The sequence below is a fragment of the Geotrypetes seraphini genome, chromosome 2 (genome assembly GCF_902459505.1).
Source record: "Geotrypetes seraphini chromosome 2, aGeoSer1.1, whole genome shotgun sequence".
NCBI classification, from domain to species: Eukaryota; Metazoa; Chordata; class Amphibia; order Gymnophiona; family Dermophiidae; genus Geotrypetes; species Geotrypetes seraphini.
Window position 1 is genome coordinate 366,241,155 of NC_047085.1, and position 25,966 is coordinate 366,267,120.

The 25,966-nt window shown below is 41.6% G+C and overlaps 1 protein-coding gene across 3 annotated transcripts in view; it reads left to right on the forward strand.

Moving 5' to 3' along the window:
• The window catches only part of BBS9 (Bardet-Biedl syndrome 9), a 434,574-nt gene that overhangs the window by 211,634 nt on the left and 196,974 nt on the right, over nt 1-25,966 (forward strand). For all 3 annotated transcript variants that reach the window (XM_033930592.1, XM_033930593.1, XM_033930591.1), the window contains exon 16: nt 14,561-14,656. In XM_033930592.1, coding sequence (XP_033786483.1) covers nt 14,561-14,656 — 96 coding nt within the window. The remainder of the gene's footprint in view (nt 1-14,560; nt 14,657-25,966) is intronic.

The window sequence follows — 25,966 nt, forward strand, 5'->3', positions numbered from 1 at the left end:
AAGCCTCATCTCCCATAGACATTCTTTATGACTTTGGGAAGTCACTTTATCTTCCTTTTCCTCAGGTACAACTTTGATTGTGCCACCATTTAGGCAGGGAAATAACTCGTATACCTCAATGTAACTCTCATTGAGTTTGAATTTGAAAAGGGCATGTAGGTAATAAATGAAAAATCCAAATCTTGAATATGTGGAGTGATCTGTTTTGCCCGTTTTCTTTATTTCATACAATTGAAAATATCAGATATCTCATTCCTCTTTTATAGGGTCTATGTAGTAAAACATTTTAAAATTTGTAGGTAGCATGTATCACCTGCTGTTTTTATTGTCTATGTTGAATCACAGTTTTACATGGTATGTGCATAATCATATAATATGTTAGTGCTCAATATCTCAAAATCATTAACAATATTATTCCCATGCAAAGAAAGATTGCAAATATAATCGCCCGTCAGTCTCAACTCCACACCTTTGCGCATAGTGCCATCTATAAAACTCCTGGGAGTTATCCTGGACAGTAAACTAATATTTCACCAGCAAATCAGTACTGCCGTTCAAAAATGCTTTTATAGACTTCGATTAATACGTTCTCTTTCCAAAGTCCTTGAGTCCTTTGCATTGAACATATTAGTGCATTTCCTAGTGATCTCATGTTTAGATTACTGCAACTCACTATATAAAGGCATCATGCAGAAAAAAATCAGACTTTTGCAAGTTATACAAAACACAGCAATAAAACTTATTGGAAATGCGAAAAAATTTGACCATGTCACACCTGATAAAAAGCTCATTGGCTCCATGTTCCACACAGAATAACCTATAAAATCATACTTTTTATTTTTTATTATAAATATGCAAATATACAAAAGATAACTCAAACATGAAACAGACTAGTTGTATCATACTTTTAACATTCAAAACACTCTGTAACAACCAGCCAGAATTCTTAAACAATTTTCTAATTCCCTATACCCCATCTAGAACACTGAGATCACCATTACAAAATCTCTTAATGGTTCCATCTCTCCTTATTATTAGCACTACACAAACAACAAATTCCTCTGTCACAGCCCCTTCTCTTTAGAACTCATTACCCCCGGAACTACAGGATGAATCCATGCTAGATCGTTTCAAAGGAAAACTAAAAACGTTTCTTTTTAAAGATGCATTCAACCTCTAATGCACTTACCTTCTGAAACATTATCTTCATTTCTGCTTTGATTATCAGATGGGATCCCCCATCCTTTTGTATTTCCCCTATATGGCTCTCTTTCCAATTTTATAATGTACTTCTTTACCTTAATCCTTTCGTTCCAGTAGGTCCAGTATGTTTTAATGTATGTTACCCTATTTTACTATCTTTATTATGTACAAACCGCTTAGAAGACTGATTGGCGGTATATCAAATTTTCATTAAACTTGAAAGTTGATAAAAGTAATGTTTTCTTCCTGACACTTGGCATTTCTTCTCTGCTATCATCTCTCCTTTATACTATTATGTCGAACGAGTCTGCCGATGAAGCTGTCCTCTCCTATAACTCCATTCTCTCATCTTCTTTTGATACCCTTGCTCCTCCGGTTTCCCGTCCTGTAAGACGTGCCAAACCCCAGCCCTGGTTGACCCCCATAATCTGTTACCTGCGCTCCTGTGCCCGAACTGCTGAACGTCTTTGACTTAAATCCCACATGCTTTCTAACTTCATCCATTACAAATTCATGCTGACGTCCTTCCAATCTACCCTCTCACTTGCCAAATAGGACTACTACAACCGTTTAACTAACTCTTAGTGCAACCCTCGTCGTCTCTTTGCCACGCACAACTCTCTATTCAAAGTGCCCATGCCTCCCATCCCCTCTTCACTCTCCCCCCAGAAAATGGCAGAGTTCTTCCACGACAAGATTCACAAGATCCACTTTGAATTCTCAACAATGTTGCCTCCCCCGCTGCCCCTTCTGATTGTCCACTCTGTCGACTTCCCTTCGACAACCCTTTCTTCCTTTTCTGAAGTTACGGAAGAGGAAACTGCTCACCTTCTCACCTCCTCCAAACCCACCACCTGTTCCTCTGATCTGATTCCTACCTGCCTACTCGGATCCATCGCTCCCGCTGTGATCCTTCCCATCTGTCACATCCTCAACCTTTCGCTCTCCACTGCTACAGTTCCTGATGTCTTCAGACATGCTGTAGTTACGCCCCTCCTTAAAAAGCCCTCGCTAGACCCTACTTCCCACTCCAACTACCGCCCTATCTCTCTCCTCCCCTTCCTATCCAAACTACTTGAACATGCTGTTCACCGCCATTGCCCAGACTTCCTTTTTTCTCATAATATTCGTGACCTACTTCAATCGGGCTTTCGCCCTCTCCACTCTACGGAAACTGCCTTTGCTATAGTCTCTAATGACCTGTTCCTGTCCAAATCCAATGGACTCTACTCTATCTTCGTTCTTCTCAATCTCTGCTGCCTTTGACACTTGATCACTGCCTCCTTCTTGACACGTTGTCCTTGCTAGGATTCTGGAGTTCTGCTCTCTCCTGGTTTTCTTCCTATCTCTCTCATCATACCTTTAGTGTATGTTACGGTGGATCCTCCTCCGCCGCCATCCCGCTGTCTATTGGCATACCCCAAGGCTCTGTCCTGGGCCCTCTCCTCTTTTCCCTATATACCCTCTCTCTTGGTACACTGGTCTCCTCTCATGATTTTCAATATCACCTTTATGCTGACTATTCACAGATCTACCTCTACACACCGGATATCTTTGCGGGAGTTCAGGGCCGAATTTCAGCCTGCCTTTCCGACGTTACCGCTTGGATGTTTCGCCACCCTCTCAAACTGAATATGGCTAAAACTGAACTCCTTATCTTTCCCTTCAAACCCTCCTCCCCCTTCTCGCCGTTCTCTATCTCTGTGGATAACACTATCCTGCTCCCTGTCGCGTCGGCTCGCAACCTTGAGGTGATCTTTGACTCCCCTTTCTCCTTCTCTTCTCAAATCCAGCAGATCACCAAATCCCATCACTTTCTCCTCTTGACATTACCAAAATCCGTCCTCTTCTCTCTGAACACACGACCAAAACCCTTGTCCACGCTCTCATCACCTCACGCTTAGTCTACTGCAATGTACTTCTCTCGGGCCTCCCGCGCATCTGTCTCTCGTCTCTTCAATCCGTTCAAAATGCTGCTGCGCAACTCATATTCCAAGAGAGCCGCTATTCTCACATTACCCTTCTCCTCAATTTGCTTCATTGGCTCCCCGTCCATTTCCAAATACAGTTTTAAACTCCTCTTGCTGACCTACAAGTGCATTTGTTCTGAAGCCCCCCGATATCTTTCCTCACTCATTTCCCCCTAAACTTCCCCCCCACCCCCGTGATCTCCGTTCATCGGACAAGCACCTCTTTTCTGTACCCGTCTTTTCCACTGCCAACTCCACACTCTGTCCCTTCTTTCTTGCGGCACCGAATGCATGGTACAGGTTGCCTGAATCAATACTTCGTGCTCCGTCCCTGGCAGTGTTCCAATCCAAGCTAAAGGCTTATTTTTTTGAAACTGCTTTCAACTCTTAACTCCCCCTCACTGCTGTCAGATACCTATCCCACTATAACCTCCCCAACCCTGAAATGTCCTGTCTAAATTAGATTGTAAGCTCTACTGTTTATTGTATGTTAAAATGTACAGCGCTGCGTACGCCTTTCAATGCTATAGAAATAATAAATAGTAGTAGTAGTGCTACTATTTTTCCAATTTCAGGAGAAATCTTGTCGACAGTGATTACTTTTAAAACTGACCCAAGGTGAATGTCGGTAATTCTGGTTCTGATAGGAGACTTATTTCCTTTCATAAGTGTAAATAACTGCTCTCTCTGATAAGTACTTCCAAAAAAGGAAATAATTTCATATGCAAATTTTCAAGCATTTTCAAACCTGGCTGGCAAATATTTGTAAAATTCAAGCAAGCCAACTTCACTGTATTTTGTCTTCAAATCTGAATCGTACTAGATCTCAATTACTTCCATTTGTATATGATTAGGTACTGATTCTATATTTATTGAGAAAATTGAAGAAAACAAAGAAAACTTGTCTTCCAAAGATTTAAAATCTGCAAATCTTGTTTCAAACTCAGTTCAAAAGCTTAAAATTTTTCTGCATATTTTTGATACGATGCAATTTCACCTAAACTTGATTTGTTTATGTTGCATGTCGGAAAGTACGTTAAATCTTCATTTTTCAACTGCTTTTCCTAAAGAACTAGCTTACATTGGAATGCTTTAACTTGATCACACATGTTCGTAATGATCTGATCTTTTCCTTGCAGTTTTAAATTTAAATTGTTTGTTTTGCTATTCATAGTGCCATTTAATGTTATGTAACTTTGGCACATTAATAGCATTATTACATATCAAGCAAATTATTTTATCTTTTACTTCACAGAAAAATACTGTATTTTCACGTAGATAACGCGCACCCGTGTAAAACGCACACACGGGTATAGCGCGCGGAAAACACAAAATTATGTACAGAAATTTTTGTATACCGCGCACACCCGTATACCGCGCATGCTGCCCGACTCTCCAGTCGCCCGCCCTGACTCTCCTCTCCCCCTTGAAGTCCTGTCCCCACCCTGAAAGCCTGATGCCCCCCCCGACGTCCAATTCATCCCCCCCCCCGCAGGACCGCTCGCACCCCCACCCCGAAGGACCGCTCACACGCACCCCCACCCTGAAGGACCGCTCGCACCCCCACAGCCTCCCGACCCCCCCATCATGTAGAAGCTCCTACCGGTGTCCTGCTGCTTCCCCTCTTGCCCCGCCGACTCCCCGACACGATCGGGGCAAGAGGGAGCTCAAGCCCTCTTGCCCCAGCCAACCGCGGCACCCCCGACACGATCGGGGCAAAAGGGAGCCCAAGCCCTCTTGCCCCGCCGACTCCCTGACAATATCGGGCCAGGAGGGAGCCCAAATCCTCCTGGCCCTGGCGACCCCCCCCCCCTAGTTGTTCGGGCCAGGAGGGAGCCCAAACCCTCCTGGCCACGGCGACCCCCTACCCCCACCCCGCACTACATTACGGGCAGGAGGGATCCCAGGCCCTCCTGCCCTCGACGCAAACCCCACTCCCCCCAATGACCGCCCCCCCCAAGAACCTCCGACCGCCCCCCCAGCCAACCCGCGACCCCCCTGGCCGACCCCCACGACACCCCCACCCCCCTTCCCCGTACCTTTCTGTAGTTGGCCGGACAGACGGGAGCCAAACCCGCCTGTCCGGCAGGCAGCCAACGACGGAATGAGGCCGAATTGGCCCATCCGTCCCAAAGCTCCGCCTACTGGTGGGGCCTAAGGCGCCTGGGCCAATCAGAATAGGCCCGGGAGCCGTAGGTCCCTCCTGGGGGCGGGGCCTGAGGCACATGGTCGGGTTGGGCCCATGTGCCTCAGGCCCCGCCCCCAGGAGGGACCTAAGGCTCCCGGGCCTATTCTGATTGGCCCAGGCACCTTAGGCCCCACCAGTAGCCGGAGCTTTGGGACGGATGGGCCAATCCGGCCTCATTCCGTCGTTGGCTGCCTGCCGGACAGGCGGGTTTGGCTCCCGTCTGTCCAGCCAACTACAGAAAGGTACGGGGAAGGGGGGTGGGGGTGTCGTGGGGGTCGGCCAGGGGGGTCGCGGGTCGGCTGGGGGGCGGTCGGAGGTTCTTGGGTGGGGCGGTCGTTGGGGGAAGGGGGGTTTGCGTCGAGGGCAGGAGGGCTTGGGATCCCTCCTGCTCGTAATGTAGTGCGGGGTGGGGGTAGGGGGTCGCCGTGGCCAGGAGGGTTTGGCCTCCCTCCTGGCCCGAACAACTAGCGGGGGGGGGGGGGGTCGCCAGGGCCAGGAGGACTTGGGCTCCCTCCTGGCCCGATATTGTCGGGGAGTTGGGGAATTGGCGGGGCAAGAGGGCTTGGGCTCCTTTTTGCCCCGATCGTGTCGGGGAGTCGGAGGGGCAAGAGGGCTTGAGCTCCCTCTTGCCTCGATCGTGTCGGGGGTGCCGCGGTTGGCTAGGGCAAGAGGGCTTGAGCTCCCTCTTGCCCCAATCGTGTCGGGGAGTCGGGGAGTTGGCGGTCCTTCAGGGTGGGGGTGCGGGTGCGTGCGAGCGGTCCTGCGGGGGGTGAATCGGACGTCGGGGGGGGGGAACTATGTAAAAAAAAATTTGTACAACGCGCTCATGCGTATACCGCACAAGGGTATGCACGGTTTGTAAAAACACGTATAACGCGCGCGTTATATGCGTGAAAATACGGTACTCCAATTCTCACTTTTCTTGGAAATTTTGATATTCATCAGCAATTTTTCATTTAGTTTTACTACAACTTGCTTTTGATAAAGACATAATGAATACAAAGAACTGAAATAAATGAGTAATCGATAACACAAAAAATAAAACATTTCAATAAAAATCAAGATCTTTACACAAATATTAACTTACCAGACACAGAATAATTGCACAAGTTAATAAGTGTAGTGTAAATAAACCTATACTCATATTTTTATTGTACTCCGAAAGCAAAATATTTCCTATTAGGCGCACCAAGCAAGTCAATATAAGACTAATGGCATTATAGGTATTATTATTGTCTGATTCACTGCTAGTATTAGTGGGGGGAAATGGTGTGTTATGACTAGAGGCGCAAACTTGTCTCAGATACCAAAGGCATCTGCATTGTAGTACTTAATAAGAATAAGCAACTGGTTATATCATTGTTTTCAACTAGCTTAGAATGACGATTGCTCAGTGCCGATGGATTGTGGGAGAAATTTTGTGACTCTAGTTATGACTTGTTGGATTACATTGGCTGGACTGCAAAGATGTTTGTTGTGGGCCACAAGTTTGACATGCTTGGTCTAAGTAATCATTGCAGATTCTTTTATAAACGTAAGAGAAATTGCTTGAAAAGAGGAAGTACGACATTGCATAACATCCTAGAGCAGGGGTGGGCAACGAGGGTCACAATCCAGTTGGGTTTTCAGGATTTCCTCAATGAATATGCACGTGATCTATTTGCATACAAAGGAGGCAGTACAAGCAAAGAGATCTCATGCATATTTATTGGGGAAATCTTGAAAACCTGACTGGATTGTGACCCTCATTGCCCACCCCTGTCCTAGAGGGACTCCAAATTCAGTGTAGTGTTTTTTTAAAATCACTCCAAATCTCCTACAGGAAGGTGCACCATCACCCCCTCTCACTTAACAAACTCTGTCCCCCAGATCCAGTGGTCTCAAACCATCTTCTGTGAGTCTCATTGGGGGGTGGGTAGAAATTGCAGCAGACTGCTGTTCCCGAGAGGCTCTCCCAGCAGCATTCACTTCAGCACTAGTACACAGCTCCTATTTGCTAACGCATTCACTTCTGAGTCTAGGGAGGACCATTTTCTCTTTGGGACTTAGAGACTCCCCTTCAGCTTTGCAATCCAAAGTTAAAGCACCAGTTCTGACACATTTAGACTTCTCATCAGCTACAAACTGTTCTGGTTTTGTTTGCCATAAAAGCTCAAAAAGGAGGAATGGAGGGAAATAAAACAAAAATACAATCACTCCATTATAACGCCAGAAAAGGTAATGTTTGAACGAAAGAAAAGCTCAGACTAACAGAGAGGTGTGTACACACACTCTTCCACCCAAGCATCATAGGCAAAAAACTTTCACATGAACTAAATACTGGCAGGTGAGAGCATGAAAATAGCCAAGAATACAACATAAAGTGGTAAAACCACTAATTAGAGAAAAGCCAGGCCGAAGATCTTTTTTTGTGGCAACTAGCCACTGCTTAAGGGACTTGACACAATAACTCCAGGCTATCTTGGAAACAGGCCTTTCCCCCAGGTCGACCTGCTAAAGCACATAAACTTGCTTGTTTTGTTTTTATTGCTGCTCGACTTTTATTGGCCGCCTATTGGAAACAGGCCTATCCCCCGGGTCGAATTTCTTTATTGTGTGAAGTGGATTTTATTTTTCGTATGCCTAAACTGACTGCTTTGCTGCATAATCGACTTACTCCCTTTCTAAAGGTGTGGGATCCTTATGTTCGATGGTGTGAATGTTTAGCATGACTTTTGCTTAGTCTTCTTTTTGTTAGTCGTAACCATCTTGTATTGTTTTTTAATTGTATAATTGACCCTGGGGTGGGGGAGGGGAGGGAGGTTTGGTTTTCTTGGCTGTGTTCTGGTGCATTGTACTGAAGAGTTACTGTACAATAGTGCATTTTTGAGATTATGGGGGGGAGAGAGGGGTTGTTTTCTGTGCAATTGTTGGCTTTATATTTACTGTACCTCTGATGCTTTGTATTTTTCTGAAAAATTTCAAATAAATATTAAATTTAAAAAAAAAAACCAAAACTCCAGGCTATCAATTTGCAGATCCCAGCTGCTGGTGGTTGTAAGCAGCAGCTGGGATCTGCGAATCGATAGCCTGGAGTTTTGGTGTCAAGGCCCTGAAGCAGTGGCTAGTTGACACGAAACGATCATCGGCCTGGCTTTTTTCTAATTAGTGGTTTTTCCACTTTATGTTATATTCTTGGCTGTTTTCATGCTTCCACCTGCCAGTATTTAGTTCATGCGAAAGTTTTTTGCCTATGATGCTTGGGTGGAAGAATGTGGGTACACCTCTCCGTTAGTCTGAGGCTTTTCTTTTGGAGTGATTATATTCTGGTTTTGTTTGCTGCATTTTGGAGGTCTGACCAGCCTCAGGAGGTAACTATTTGACTTTCGCCTTTCTCTTCTCCACGTTTGCACACAGAGAGTGGTGAATTTGCAGGCAAAATAGGTGCTAGTACATAAGAGCTCCTTCCCATGCATCTCACAGATCCAACATCTTGGCCGCCTCCCCACAGATCAATATTTACAGAATTCTAGAAATTATACACAAGTAGTTAAACATTTGCTTCTAGTTAGCCCTAGCATTCTGATATAGCATCTTCCTGTTGATATTGTGAACAGTGATATTCAGCAGCCCTGTAATAGAAACCCTGTAGTTACTGCCATAAAATGGTTTGCCTGTCAAGTTTTTGGTAGGTTGCCAAATGAGTACCAGGCTTCAGATATGCAGGCTTAATTTATTGTTGAGTTACTAAACATGTTTGGAAAATATAATACAAGAGCTGAAGTCGATTGATATTTCAGATTCAGCATGATCCTGGTTCTCTGCATTTCTAAAGAATTGATTTTATATAGTAAAAATGCACAATGAAACTTTTACCAGTTTGATCCACAGGTTGTGATGTACAATGGGGATCTCTACTTTCTACTTCCAGTGTATTACTCAAATCAAAAAAATAAGGGTTCACTGCCTAACACCCTCAAATTTATAACTGATTAGTAACAATCCCTAGGTTGGGAGAAAAAGGCCTCAGTTGAGCTTCATAGGCCAAAAAAAAAACCTCCCAAACTTGTGCTAATTTTTAATCATATAGTTTTAGAAATGATTCTTCAATTGATATCAAACATTCTTCAGCAGCTTCAGTAAGCAGTGCAGGCAGCATGTCCCCAAATATTCAGCATAGCAGCGGGAAAATATCAAAATCAACTCAGCTTGCTTAAATTCACAGCCGTGCTCCTTCAGACCCTCATCAGCTGTTTCCAGCGGCGTCTTCTTCCACAAACAGCGGAAGCAAATGCAGAGATCCTACAGGGTCATCCCTGTTTCGCCATCCGGCTTCCTCAGGAATCTTCTGCTGTAGAGTCCCCGAGCCAGCTAAAGCAGCTATCCAAAAGATTTCAATCAATTACACCAATGCAACCGTAATGCAAATTCTCATGCCTAAAGTTAGGTGTAGAGGCCCCTTATTTTATAATTATGCATGCAAATGTGAAGAATGCCCCCAATCTGCCCATGACACTCCCATTTCCATGCCTCCTTTTTTGGTACCATACATAATCCAATTAATGCTGGTAATTGCTTGAAAAGCCAATTATCAATGCTGATTGCTTGTTGTTCAATTAAGCTGCATGTGCAACTCAAAGTGCCATATATAGAATTCAGAGGATTATGTTTATGCCGATCTTGATCATATTGTTTTCCCTATTACTGTATCAATACCAAAATTTATGAGTTAATTGCTGCCTGCTTCCAACACACAGTATTTCAAAATGGATGACTGGTCATTCTTTTGTTAATCACAGAGAATAGGTGGTCGGCAAAATATACCCTCTATAATCAGTTGGCCCTATGTTAGAAGACAAAATTATAGCACTCCAAGTTGCTTATCGAAGTTTGGGAGTTTGTTATAATTTTGCTTTAGGGGGTGAACTTCAAGTTCATCATTTGCTATTTGCCATGCTTCAAAACTTACAATTCTTATAGCACATCACAACTTTCTTTTCTTTAGACAATTTACAGAAGTTGGTTCACGCATTTGTTCTTTCATGTTTAGACTATTGCAGCTCTTTGTACTTAGCATTTCAAAACTGCTATCCAGAATACAGCAGTCAAAATAATTTTGTGTACAAGTTTCTGCTAGTGATTCCACTTCTGAAGACTGCTCTGGTTACCAGTAGCAGCCCTTACTACATTTAAATATCTAATGGGGTCCTTTTAGTAAGGCGCTAGCCGTTTTAGCGCATGCTAAATGCTAACGCGTCTATGGAATATAATGGAGGCTAAACGCTAGCGTGTCCATAGAATATAATGGGTGCGTTAACGTTTAGCACGCGCTAAAATGGCTAGGCGCCCCTTAGTAAAAGGACCCCTATGATTAACCCTTTCAGGACCATAAGGATCGTAGGCCAATTTTTGTGGTTTTGATGACATTTTTATGGTAAAAAGGGCTTGCAGATGCCAAAAAATTGATTTTTTTTGTGAAATATCATTATTTTTTTTTAAAAAAATCACACTTCTGGCTTATGGACAGTGTGGCAAGTGAATCTTCTCGTCAATCTGGCAACGACGCTAATGAATGAATGTCGGAACCAGTTTGTTTACATAAAGGCAGTATCATATGGAATCCGTACATATCAAATTTAGAACTGTAGACTATCCCAATCAAAATTTATAGGATTTTAAAGTTATGGGACAAATATGTCCCTTGGTCCTGAAAGGGTTAATGTATGATATCACTGCTGAAGGTCAGACCAAACTTAGTGGCAAGTCATTTGGTCCATGCCAATAAATTTGAACTCAGTGACATATTTCACATGCCTGGTTTTGTCCCATAAGAAACTCATTAGTACATCGATTCATATTTTATGGAATGCTTTATTTTTTCAGTCTCTACCTCCTCCCAAATATCAACTCCTTATTTATTTTCCTGCAATGTTCCTCAGAGCTCTATACTCTCGCCTATGCTGTTCAACGTCTTTTTGAGTCATCTGTCTACCTTTAGTCCAAGATTTCAATGTCAAAGCTTTTTATTATGCTGATGACATTTTGCTATTACATCCCATGTCACATCTTATACCAAATTTACTGCCCCTTCAGGACTGTTTATCTGCTGTAGCAACTTGGTTATATACTAACAGGTTAGTGTTAAACCCAGAAAAACTTTGGTCTACAAAGTAACATAGTAAATGACAGATAAAGACCTGAGTGGTCCATCCAGTCTGCCCTATAATTACACGTATTACAATTTCATGATTAAAGTGTTATTTTTGGGACTATAGACCTCAGAAGTCTGCCCAGTACTGTCCTTAGGTTCCAACTACTGGAGTTGTGGTCGGAGCTCACTCCAGCCTGTCCAAACCAGCTCATCATTTGTGGGATTCAGACTGTGAAAGTCTGCCCAACACCGTCCTCATGTTCCAAATTGCTGGGGCCCCTGTCAAAACCCTCCCAAGCCCATTCTAAACTGAATTGCCATATACGGGACACAGATCATATAAGTCTGCCTGGTTACCAGCCTTAGTTCTTCAATTTCTTTAAATCATATTCTAATTAGAGATCCTCCATGTTTTTTCAAATTCTGTCATCGTTTTTCTCTCTGCCACCTCCTTTGGGAGGTTGTTTCAGGCATCCACCACCCTTTTCATGAAAAAGATTTCCTTACGTTACTCCAGACAGAGGAGAACCCAATCCTCTTTCTCCTACCCCCCTTTTAAAGGAACTAAACGCAAAAAGATGTATGACAACTTACTAGCAACACATGCAGCTAAACTGGATCCCACCATCACCAACCTACTGACAGCTTCAACTGACCTCAAGGCTTTCCGCAAAGAAATCAAGATCCTACTATTCAAAAAATTCACCCAAACGTCCTAATCCCTCCCTTTTCCTCTCTCACCCCCTCTTAGAATCATCTCATCAAAATTGCTTTAGACCTTACGCCTTCAATTGTATTCCTTTTACTGGAAAAGTCCAGCTATCTTTTTTGTCGTACTAGGACCAACTTCTTTAATTGTATTTCTCTTCCTGGAAATGTCCAGCTATCTTTCTGATGTAATCCGCTTAGAACTGCAAGGTACAGGCGGAATATAAGCCAGTAATGTAATGTAATGTAAGTCTACCATACCACAATTTCAATTTATGCCCTCTAGTTTTACCAATTTCCCTTCTCTGGAAAAGGTTTAGTTCTATATTAATACCTTTCAAGTATTTAAATGTCTGCAATATATCACCCCTGTCCCTCTTCTCCTCTAGATTATACTGTGCATGTTGAAGTTTTCCAGTTTCTTCTTGTACGTCTTTTGGTGCAATCTCCCTACCATTTTTGTTGTCTTAGCCAAATATGACCTCCAAAACTGAACGCAATACTCCAACAACCTGTTCAGGTTATGCCTCTCTCTATACAACCTAGCATCCTTCTGGCTACAGCCACAATGGCTTGTCACAATGATTTGTCGCCTTCAGATCCTCAGACACTATCACTCCAAGATCCTTTTTCCCATCCATACATATCAGCCTCTCGCCTCCCTGCATATACATCTCCCTCGGATTTCTACTTCCCAGATGCATCACTCTGCATATCTTTGTTTTGAATTTTAGTTGCCATACATTAGACCATTCTTCCATCTTTTGCAGATCGTTTTTCATGTTTTCAACTCCCCCTTTAGATGTCCACACTGTTACAAATCTTGGTATTATCTGCAAAAAGGCAAACCTTACCTTCTAACCCTTTGGAAATGTCGCTCACAAACTTATTGAATAGAATTGGCCCCAGCATTGATCCTTGAGGCATTCCACTACTCACCTTTCCTTCCTCTGAGTGAATTCCATTAATCACCACCCTCTGATGTCTGTTTGTCAACCAGTTTTGAATTCAGTTCACCACTTTGGGTCCTGACTTCAGCCTGTCAAGTTTAAGAGCCTCCTATTAGGAACTTTGTCAAAGGCTTTGCTGAAATCTAAGTGAATTACATCTAGCGCACATCCTTGATCCAATTCTCTGGTCACTCAGTCAAAGAATTCAATCAGATTCATTTGTCATGATTTACCTTTAGTAAAACCATGTTGTCTTGGATCTTTCAGACCATTAGATTCTAGGAAATTCACAGCTGCTGCTGCCATAGACCTGCAAAGGCAGAAGATGTGGCAGAGGTGTCAGTGGGGGAAAGAGGTCATGGTTGGGGCTGGGGAGGCTTAGCCTTCTCAAGTCTCGTATTTGGGGCACCTGTGCATGGTTAATATGACAAATATAAGTTTATGCTGACAGGATGACAGATTCAAGTTTGACATTTAATTTGGATTAGGAACCCCTTTAACTTAATTTTTAAAAAGTGAAAAATATTATCAGTCTTATTTGTAAACAATAGTAATGGCAGCAGACACATTAGCATTGTGTGGGTTTTTTTTGTGATTTTTTATATTATATATGTTTCTTTTTTTTTACCCACCTTGGCGAAGGGTGAGATATAAATAAAATACACCAAGACAGTACCAATACAAACATTATGTAATTGGTCTGAATTTAAAACCATTGTAAACTATAATTGATTAATAAACCACCTTTGGGGGACCCACAGTCAATCAGGTTTTCAGAATATCCATGATGTCAATTTGTGATGTGTTGCTGCCATTGAATGTAAATTTATCTCATGCTTATTCACTGTGGATATTCTGAAACTTTTATCTGGCTTTGGGTGCCCCAGTAAAGGTTTTGGAGCCATTATAATACATTACTGGCTATGAGAGCAATACTATAAAGGTCATGAAAAGTTAGATGCCAAAATTTGGCGCATTAATTCTATAATGACAATTATGCATATAAATTCCATTATAGACTACTAGCATAAGTTGTAACATTAATGAACCTACATTAGATGCATCCTGTTAATAGCAGGCATAAATGCTCATGATTAAATGCAATACTTTTGTATATAATTTACAGCATTCCATAAGCTTCATGTGTAAGTGGAACTCATAACCATACTCCTGCCTGTGCTTTCCCCTCTATTCCGTGAGTGACCTTTACACATTTACATGCTATGGCAGTTGCACACTAAAGTCATACAATACTGCTGAAGATGCATCAAGCATAAGTGCTAGTATTTTATAACTCAGGCATGCTTTTGGCACCTAACCTTAAGCAACCTGTTATAGAATTAAGGGAGTTTATTTACAGCAAACTACTATCAAAGTTCTAACCCATGTATATCTTACCCATGTCATGCAGAATTTGCTGATTATTCTAATGACGAACAGACCAATGTTTTAGGATTCCAGCTCATAGCTAGTGGCAACGTCACGCTCCTTGCTTCAAAAACTTCACGTAAGTAAATCCATATCATCTGTTTTTATAGATGTACAATGCTGACAACTTGTGAATAATGAGCTCATGTGGACTGACTTCTGACCACTGCATTCCAGGCCACGTAGATGAAAACATTTTCTTAGTGATATTGCTGAAGGGCTGTCTGGTAAGGTTTACTTCTTTGGGAATAATACAATCTGCAATAGAGTAGAAATCCCTGAGGAAGTGGTACAGTTTAAGGGGTGAAATAGTTCTGTGCACAAAAGAAGAGTGAGGTTTGGATGTAATTGCATGTGATGATCTTAGGGTGGCAAACAGGTAGAAAAGGCAATGGCAAAGGATGTTTTGAATGTATAGGGAGAGAAATGACCATCAGGAAAAAAAGGTGATAATGCCTCTGTATAAGTCTCTGATGAGACCAAATTTAGAGTACTGTGTACAGGTTTGTAGACCACATCTTCAAAAAGATATTAACAGGATGAAGTCGGTTTAGAGCAGTGGTCTCAAAGTCAGATCCTTTGCAGGGCCACATTTTGGATTTGTAGGTACTTGGAGGGCCACAGAAAAAATAGTTAATGTGTTATTAAAGAAATGACAATTTTACATGAGGTAAAACTCTTTATAGTTTATAAATCTTTCCTTTAACTGTTAAGGGAAAGAGAGTTTTACCTCATGCAAAATTGCCATTTCTTTAATAATACATTAACTATTTTTTCTACAGCTCTTCAAGTAACCTATTTTTTTCTGTTGCCCTCACAGTTAAAGTTTAACATCTTTCCTTTTCCTTTGAATTAACAAAAGATTATAACAGTTATAACAGGCGTCCGCAACCGCCTTCAACTCTCACCTCCTCCAGCACTGGACACATACATAAGTTGCACTGCCTCCAACCATTGCTCCAGTGGCTACCTTACGTTCTGGAACTTTGTCCGCCTCACTGCTGTAACCTCACGCAAGCACTTTCCTGCATCTGCATGCGATTGGACTCCACCTCACATTCGCGTACAGACGCAGGAAAGCGCTTGCATGAGGCTACAGCAGCTAACGGACACTTGTGGAGTGAACAATTGTGTACAGACCGAGGGCCTCAAAATAGTACCTGGTGGGCTGCAAGTTTGTGACTGCTGGTTTAGAGGGTGGCTACTAAAGTGGTCAGTGGCCTTCATCATAAAACATATGGGGAGAGACTTAATGACCTCCATGTGTGTACTTTGCAAGAAAGCCAGGAGAGGAGAGTTATAATTGAGACATTTAAATATCTACATGGCATAGAGGAAAGAAAGCTAAGGTCTGCAGGGGCTTGAGAGAGGTGAAGGAGCAGTGCCAGATCTGCAGGGAAGGAAGAAAAAAGCTTAACCTGTAAACCAGGTGAGGTCAGAGATTGGCTATTTTGGCACCCTTAATGACCAGCACCCTGTGCCAGAGCCTCACCTGGTACACTGGTTAAGCCAGCCCTTCTAACAGAAATTCAGCCTATTAATTCCTGGGTGTTAGAAATTATTTATCCTGCAATTTCAAATCAGAACTTTCTAGTAATATATGACATGTTAATGAAACACATTATTCATGTTGAAACATTTGCATACATTTCTATTTAGGAGACTCAGTAAGTTGATAGTTTCATCCATGTAGTATGCATTAAAATTGCCTACCCATCATAATTGTTTATAATACATTTTTAAAACTAGATGTCTTATATAGTGCATGTTTTTATTAGTGTTTATTTAAGATATATGAAGGGTAATTTTGAGAGAGCCCATGGTTCTTGCAAGCCATTGTTTAAACTTGTCAAAGAGGCAAAAACTCATAGTAACAATTTTTTAAGCTACATCAGAAGCAGAAAACCTGTGAGGGAATCCATGGGACAGTTGGATGATCAAGGAGCAAAAGGGGGTGCACAGAGAAGATAAGGCCATAGTGGAAAGACTGAATGAATTCTTTGCTTTGGTCTTTCAGAAAAAGATGTAAGAGATCTACTTGAACCTGAAATGGTTTTAAGGGGTGATGATGCAGAGGAACTGAGAGAAATCTTGGTGAACCTGAAAGATGTACTAAGCCAGATGACTAGTTAAAGAGTGATAAATCACCTGAAAGAACTCAAACATGAAACTGCTGATCTGCTGTTAGTGATCTGTATCCTATCACTAAAATCGTTTGTAGTACCTGAAAATTGGAGGGTGGCCGATCTTTAAAAAGGGTTCAAGGTGAGAACCAGGAAATTACAGACCAGTAAGCCTGACTTCAGTGCTGGGTAAAATAGTGGAACAATTATAAAAAATAAATTTGTGGAACACGTAGACAAACATGATTTAATGGGACAGAGTCAGCATGGGTTCAGCCAAGAGAGGTCTTGCCTCACCAATTTGCTTGACTTCTTTGAAGGTATGAATAAACATGTAGATAAAGGCGAGCCGGTTGATGTAGTGTATCTAGATTTTCAGAATGCTTTTGACAAAGTTCATCATGAGAGATTCCTAAGAAATAGCCATGGGATAGGAGGCAATGTTCAGTTGTGGATTAGGAATTGGTTATTGGACAAAAAAGAGAGGGTAGGGTTTAATGGTCATTTTTCTCAATAGAGGAGGGTAAATAGTGGAGTGCCGTAGGGATCTGTACTGGTACCGGTGCTATTTAACTTATTTATAAATGGTCTGGAAATTGGAATGACAAGCGAGATGATTAAATTTGTAGAAGACACTAAACTGTTCAAAGTTGTTAAAACATATGTAGACTGTGAAAAGTTGCAGGACTTTAGGAAATTGGAAGATTGGGTGTCCAAATGGCAGATTAAATTTAATGTGCACAAATGCAAAGTGATACATATTGGGAAGAATAACCCAAATTATAGTTACCAGATGTTAGGGTCCAACATGGGGGGCAGCGCCCAAGGAAATTGTAGACAATATGCTGAAATCTTCTGTCTAGTGTGCGATGGAGGGAAAAAAACCCCAAACAAGATGTTAGGTATTGTTAGAAAAGGGATGGTAAACAAGTCTAACAATGTTATAATGCTTCTCTGTTGCTCCATGGTGCGACCTCACCTTGAGTATTGTGTTCAGTTCTGGTCACCTTATCTCAAAAAAGATATAATGGATCTAGAAAAGGTTTCAAGGAAGAGTAACCAAAATGATAAAGGGGTTGGAACTCCTCGTATGAGGAAAGACAACTCTTCAGTTTGGAAAAGAGATGGCTGAGGGGAGATATGATTGAAGTCTACAAAATCCTGGGTTTTTGCCTGCTATTAGTGACCTGGATTGGCCACTGTGATGATGGGCTACTGGACTTGATGGACCATTGGTCTGACCCAATAAGGCTATTCTTATGTTTTTATGAGTACAAATGAATCAATTTTTTACTCTGTCAAAAATTAGAACTTGATGAAGTTACAAGGAAATACTTTTAAAACCAATAGGAGGAAATATCCTTTTCACTCAGAGAATAGTTAAGCTCTGGATTGGCATTGCCAGAGGATGTGGTAAGAGCGGTTAATATAGCTGGTTTTAAAATAGGTTTGGTAAGTTCCTGGAGGAAAAGTCCATAGTCTGCTATTGAGACAGACTTAGGGAAGCCATTGCTTGCCCCTGGATCAGTAGCATGGAATGTTATTACTATTTGGGTTTTTGCCAGGTACTTGTGACCTGGATTAGCCACTGTGAAGACAGGATACTAGGCTAGATGGACCATTGGTCTGACACAGTAAGACTATTCTTATGTTTTTTATGAGAAACACTCCATGGAGTTTCCATCTCATAATCTTACAGCCACTAGCACAGTGGAGAAGATTTTACCTTGCATGCTTGGCAGGAACAGGTAATGTGATGGAATTTCAAAATGAAATCTTGGCACATTACATCAGCTTGCCTGACCTGGACCCACACCTAGCATAGACCCTTTTCTCTATGAGAAAAAGTATTTGGGGTATGGATAGCAAGTATCCTTTTCCTTGCAAAGAATGGGAGGGGGGGGCACTTAGAAACATAGAATAGAAACATGATGGCAGATAAAGGCCAAATGGCCCATCTAGTCTGTCCATCCGCAGTAACCACTGTTTATTCAGTGTCTAAACACCTGTTTACCTGCAAAGATAAATTTGAAAATTTATTTCCATGGAGGGAAATTTTATAACAAGGCACATATTGGTATACCAGTATTTTACTTTTTATGTACATTTTAATCAATTCAGAGGAGGAAAATCAGCAGGGCAGTGGATTAAGATAGTAACAACAGCTATCAATGATTAGCCGCCTGATTGAAGGCCAGACACAGTTCAGGGTAGCTATTCACTGGATCCAATGAGTCGACAATGATTTGCTGGCATTCAAGAACAATACACTTCTCCCTCCGTATTCGCAATAGGCGCGAACATAAAAAAACTGCAAATAACTTTTTTATATGTTATTCGTGGTTTTTAGAAAGTGACATTGTTTTTACTATTGAAACCGCAAATAATGTATCAATTGTTATTCGCGGTTTTTGAATTAAGCTACCACTATTACTACTATTGAAATAAGATGCCACTATTACTACTATAGAAATTCTCAAATTTTTATTACCGTATACAACAATACCTGTTCAGTCAGCGATTTCAGGGCAGGCAAGCAAGCAGCGATTTCATGCATGCTGGGAAAAAGCCTTTCTCTCTAAGGATGCTGGGAAGCAGCATTTTTCTCAGTGCACACTGGGAAACATGGAAGCAGCGAATTTGTGTGAGAATGCATGGCAGCAGCGATTTTCAGAGTTACAGTACAATAATGGTAAGTGATAAACTTTTTTATAGGTACTGTCTAGAAAAGTAAAAGGAAAAAACTTTAGTGATGATGTTTTTTGGGGGGCGGAGTCAGCAGGCAAAAAATCACGAATAAGCGAAACCGCAGGTACAGAAACCACGAATACGGAGGGAGAAGTGTACATGTATTTTAATAAAATCTCACCAAAATCAATCTTGAGACAAAATGGAAAACACGGAGATTTATAAACCCAATCCTCTACATAGCATTACTATTCCATGTCATTGCCTCTTTCCTCTCCTGCTACGCACTGTTCATTTAAGATTCATATAAAAGTACAAACAAACCAGATATGGTGGAAAATTTTCAGCCCCTTATTTTACCTAATTATCTCATTACCTGGTAAGATCATTTGAAATTTTCCTTCTAAAATGACAACTGATGGCATCATTATTTGTTTTTTTTAATTGCATAGCCTGCTTCTCTGCAACTCTCCTAAACCTTTAGGGAAAAAAGTGTCACCTGGAATTAGATTTATTTCAGGTGAAAGGAAGCTCTGGAGTGAGGGGGCATAGGATGAAGGTGAAAGGGGACAGACTCCGAAGTAGCCTGAGGAAATACTACTTCACAGAGAGTAGTGAATTCATGGTACAGCCTCCTGGTGGAGGTGATGGAGATGAAAACTGTATCAGAATTCAAGAAAGCTTGTGATGAGAACATAGGATCCCTAAGGGAAAGGAAGGGATAGTAGATAGTATGGATGGGCAGACTAGGCATGGATGGGCAGCATGGTCATATAGGTCTTCATTTGCCTTCCTTTTTCTATGTTTCTGTTTGTTCATTGAGAATATATGTGGTAATTTATTTATTTATTTAATTTTTAATTAAACTTTATTGATTTTCCAAATATGAACTGTGCAAATAATCAATTGAACATCTAATAAAACAATAAAAGCACATTCATTTTTCAAACATCTATAAGCAAGCATTTTAACCCACCCACCCATCTAATCAATAAAAGCACAAATACATATAATCATTCACTAACATTTCATTATATAGAATAAGAATGCAATCCTACCCATCTCCCACCTACTCTGTATGTCTGTATTCAAAAGTGTAAAACTAAGATAAAAATAAGCCCCCCCCTCCCCCTCTTCCTGGATATGCATGAGGAAATAACAAAAATTAAGACTTACAAACAACTATAATGAGGTAATATTTTAAGATCATGCCCATAATGAACCAGTACAATTTAGCAATAGAATGTTTATCTCTTTTGCAAACTTGGCAGTTTTCAGAATTTGGGGGGAATGACAGAAGTATTGTTGAAAGCAGTTCAAGAACATTGACTCTATGGTGAACTATCTAATCAGTATTTCTTGTGTGTTTTAAGATATTGCATAGGTTGTAGGGGGCTATAGCTTGTATGTATACTTCAGCTCCTTTCTTGATTGCTGTGTTCAATCACAATGGCACCATAAGACCCAGTTAAAATAAGGTTTAATATAGCCCAATACGGTTTATAACTGGAAAGCAAGCCAGGCTTTTCTTCTTGTTTGTTTAGCTGTTATGCAGTTTGAATCTTGAATATCAACTCTTGTGGAATCTGAGTAATATCTCACCTTTGTGTAGGGTGGTCTCTTAAATCTTGGCAAGTCATCATAGACATACAGGAAACATGCATGATGAGAATTCAGATAAAATAACATCTGTTTCAACTTCTGCAAGAAATTGAATGTTCTCAAGCATTATACAAATGTAAACATTTCTTCAGATTTGCCTGGGCAATTCTGTTGCATTGCAGGGTGCAGTGCATTCCACAAACATTCGTAAGTCATGTGTGAAATGTTTGCCTGCAAATGTTTAACTAAGCTTATAAATCAATACTTGATTAAGCCAGCATTGCCTACCAGAAATATATCCAAGTGAATTGTTAAAGCATTCTTTCTCACTCACAAAAGTAGTGTTTGATATTTCCTTCCTCTAAATTGTGTTTCCATTTATAATTTATCCTGTTTACTCTCACTAAGATCTGGGCTGCCGTGTTTCATTTTCTGCTTCTACCTTTTGGATGTACAATATCTTTAAAACTTTCTACACATTCTTACAGTATAAGGTAAAAAAATGTTTTATAATATCAGTGGTTGTGTGTTGGAACAAATTTCAGACAAAGAAGAACAATACCGACGTTTAAATTCAATCCTTCAAATTTTCATTCAATTCTTTTAGAATTTTGAGAAACAAGAGAGAAAAATATAATTAAATAGTGGGAGGTAGGTGGAGTGGTGCGGAGCCGGCTGGGATAAGACACAGGAGGGGTCGCTCACTGCTGGACTACAAGGGCTCAATGCAGACCCAGGGGGAGACCTGCAATAGGTCCAGGAGGAGATGTACAACTAGATGACTTGTATATAAACTGAGACCTATTTTTGGGCCCCAAAAAATCGGTTTATATTTGAATATACAGTAATACCTTGGTTTGCGAGCATAATTCGTTCCAGAAGCATGCTTGTAATGCAAAGCACTCGTATATCAAAGCAAATTTCCCCATAGGAAATAATGGAAACTCAGACGATTCATTCCACAACCCAAAAACTTTAATACAAAATACTATATGTACTTGTATTGCAAGACCTCGCTCATTTAGAACAGTCACTACACTTGCAGTGTCAAGAGAGAGAAGAACCATCAACTCAGTTGTGATATGTGTACAGGTATACTCTAAGTCAGGGGTGCCCAACGCGTCGATCGCGATCGACAGGTCGTTCGCTCAGGCGACCCCAGTCGATTGCACAGCAGGTTCCCTTCTCTTTTTTTCCCCTCCTGACTGGCCCGCCTCTTAAAGAACGCTGGCCAATCAGAGTGCTGGAAGGGCGGGGTGAAGGTCGGTGGGGGACGGAGCTCAGCGCATCACAAGAAATAGAAGCACCTGTAATGATTGAGGTAAGAGCGAGGCCTAATGCTGCCCGATATACAATTTTAAAAACCCCAAAATTGGCCTCCCAATCAGTGGCTTACCGAGGTGGGGCGGTCCGCCCCCGCCCCGGGTGCACGGCTTGGAGGGATGCACAGCCGTCCGGGTCCTCCTGCCCTTCCTTTCCACCGGTCTGCGCACGGGGCTCACACCCGCCACCCAAATGGTGCTGTTGGTTATCGCGAGACTCGCGGGAGTTGATGGCACCATTCGAGCGTCGGCGCGGGACCAGGCAGGCGCGAGCCCCGAGCGCGGACCGGGGGAAAAGAAAGGCAGGATGACCCGGACCTGGCCGGCTGTGCACCCCTCCAAGCCGTGCACCCGGGCGGATCGTCCCCCTTCTAAATCCATTGTACTTGTCTTTTATTCAGTTCCACTAATGAGCATTGTGACAGGCAGTTCTTATGGGGCAGTTCTTGGAGGTATTTCTTTGTTTTTCTGTGCCTAAGTATTCTATTAATTTAACTTCCTTATTCCTGTGGGGATCTCCAAAGGGGACGAATGGGAGACGGCCGGTGGCAGGTGGTACTTTAGCAATTCTTACAGGTTGCCATAGGCCTCAGGAGCTGTCTTCCCTCTGCTGTGGTCCTGCCCCTCCTCTAAGTCAGAGACAGGCTTGGGGCAGAGGGAAGACAGCTCCTGAGGCCTATGGCAACCTGCAAGGATCGCTAAAGTACCAGCGATCCTCTCTGCAGACTGCTCCCTGCTGGAATTAGGTAAATGGATGTGGGGAGGGTAGGCCTTCGGGGGGGGGGGGGGGGTGCAGTCCTTCATGGGGTAGTGCAGGCCTTCAGGGGGGGAGTCAACCTTTGAGGGGGAATGTGCAGACCTTCAGGGGGGGGGGTCAGGCCTTCGGGGAGGGGGGCTGTATAATAAAAAAATATTTGAACATAAATACAAAGTACACTCGGTGTGTGTATGTATATATATATATATATATATATATATATATATATATATATATATAAAAATAAATAAATATATATATGTTTAGCATTTTTATTGTTGGTAGATCATTTTGACTTGGTCATTTTAAAAGTAGCTCGCAAGCCCAAAAAGTGTGGGCACCCCTGCTCTAAGTACTTGTAATGCAAAACATTGCTTTATATCAAGTTAAAATTTAATAAAATGTTTTGCTCGTCTTGCAAAACACTTGCAAACCAAGTTATTTGCAATCCAAGGTTTTACTGTATATGGTATCCCAAAAAAGTTAGAAAACAAATTCAAAATTGGATCCTGCCCTTATTTTACTCTGCAAGTAAAGTTTTTAATTGGTAAACTACACTATCAATTTATAATGCAGACTTTTGTGAGAGAAGAGTTGGACATGTATAGACAGGAGAAGAATATATCCTCAATAGTCCCTCCCTTATTCTCAGCAAGGTAATAATGAAGGTATTTCAATGCTAACAGACCCTCAGAGGTACCACCATGATATTCAAAATACTTTCACTGTATCGGGCTTCACGAACCAAATCCTCACTGGGTCCTAATATATTAGCATTCTTAATTTTCAAACTTTATTGTGAAGATTATTTTATAATGCTTAGAAGTACTTAGCTTATGTTAGTTAAGCAGTCTAACTTGCAGGGACATTCGTGCCGACATGTTTCACCCAGCGGGTTTTTTCAAGGCTCATATCCCTAAGTTAGCTCTCGTCGCATTATCTGACCACCATAGTATTGTGAACAAAGCACAGGAAAAAAAAAAAAACCCCAAAACTTGTGCTAGTGATGTGTGAGATGATGTCACAGTGCAGCTGATGACTGTAACACTCACAAAGGACAAGTTGTGCCTGGTGTCCAGAGAGATTCAACTGATTACTTATATCAAGGAACAGTAAGAGAGAAAATGAATATGTTGAGCTAGAAATAAGTTGTGCTACAACAGTTTCCTGATGAGAAGCAGAACTACAACTAACACCTTGAGAGGTTGGAAATCTAAGTCTAACACACATTGGAAGAAGCTATTCACTAAGGTATGATTGGTTTTTACTCTCTCACATAGATGATCGATCGCCTGTTATTTAGAAAACAAATTGGGCCTGCCTTTGTTCATTTCCCTGCTTTTTTGCATCCTTTTAGTCCATTAAGGATGTTAGAGGACACAGGTAGCAGGACATTTCCCTTTAAATGACAAAAAGCTTTCTCTGTGAGCAGGGATAAGCTTGGGGAGGGGTTGAGTATAGAAGGAGAGAAGTGGAATAACTGCCATGCCTCCTCATGGTTTATAACAGGCTGAAAGAAGAAGCTGTGTATGGAGGAAAGACAGGAGTGGCATCATCAGCCACACAATGCCCAATGCATAAAAAGAGGAGAGCGTGCTTACTAGGGTGGGAGAAGGGAAGGGGGAGCATATTTGCTTGGGTCTTGGTAAGGGAAGAGTAATTACTGGTGCCTGAATGGGAAGGAAATGGGGAAGATGTGCTAATGTTAAGGTGAAGAGGTGGAAAGGGGGGAGACTGCAGGTTTTCTTATCCACATAGAACTGGAAGTGCTGAAGCCAAAGTCAGAAAAAGAGACTACGGAGGTGATGTTCGTGATGCAGGCGTTTATTCAGTCAATAAAATGATGTAGAGTCGCATTACAACTGCAGAATCCACATATACTCCCATGTTAATACTGCGTTATCCAGTTACCCCAAAATTGTGTATGTTGTGTGTGCAAATCGGTGTACACAGCTGATTGGTGTGTACAACTTTATTGTTTAATTCATTAATTGGCACTAATTAGAAATTACACAGAGTTGGCACATTCTGTAAAGTGATGCACAAATTTTAAAAGGGGGCATGGGCAGGGGAAGAGTATTGGTGAATCATGGCGGTTCCTAAAAGTTAAGTGCACTGTTATAGAATATATCCAATCCACGCACAACAGGAGCAGGTATTTAGTCCTGGTTTTTCTTAGCCTAAACTTGAGTGGGAACACTCACTCTCCATCAACAATACACCCCTTCTAAAAATATTTTAAAAAATAGTAATGCATGGTTTTTAACACACACAAAACAAAATATTGCAAGATGCTTTAACGTTTTTTGTGGTAACCTGTTAGGTTTGCTAACTGCGTGTTAAGGACTTAACACCCTCTAGTAAAAGGGTCCCAAAACTGCATGCCAGTATGGGTCCATTTCTAAAGAAGATTCTCCATTGTTTTCTGCTAGCACATTTTTTAATACTTTATAGGGCAATCTTATAAAACAGTGTCTTCCAAGCTGTGGGTTGGGATCCTAAATGGGGTCATATCAGTTGAAGGGATTAGAGAAACAGGGCTATTCTGAGTATTCATTGTGACCTATGTCTACTAGTTGCAGTCATCATGGAGCCTATAAGTCAATGAACATTCATGGATCCGGTCCCCCTCATCTTGTGTCAGCTTCCTGAAAACCCATAAAGAATACTAAGGTTTCTATGAGTACAAACTTAAACTCATGATTTTGCCACCGTTACTACCACTGCTACATTCATGCTTTGGATAAGTGGCGAGACAAAGGAAGTGGATGAGAGAGGAGAAGGGAATAGAGGTCTACTATTTTGTTTTTATCAACATCTGGGCATACAAGAATTTTTAAGTTTTTAATGGAGTTATATTGGATAAAAGTTTGAGAAGCACTGTTAAAAATAGGGTT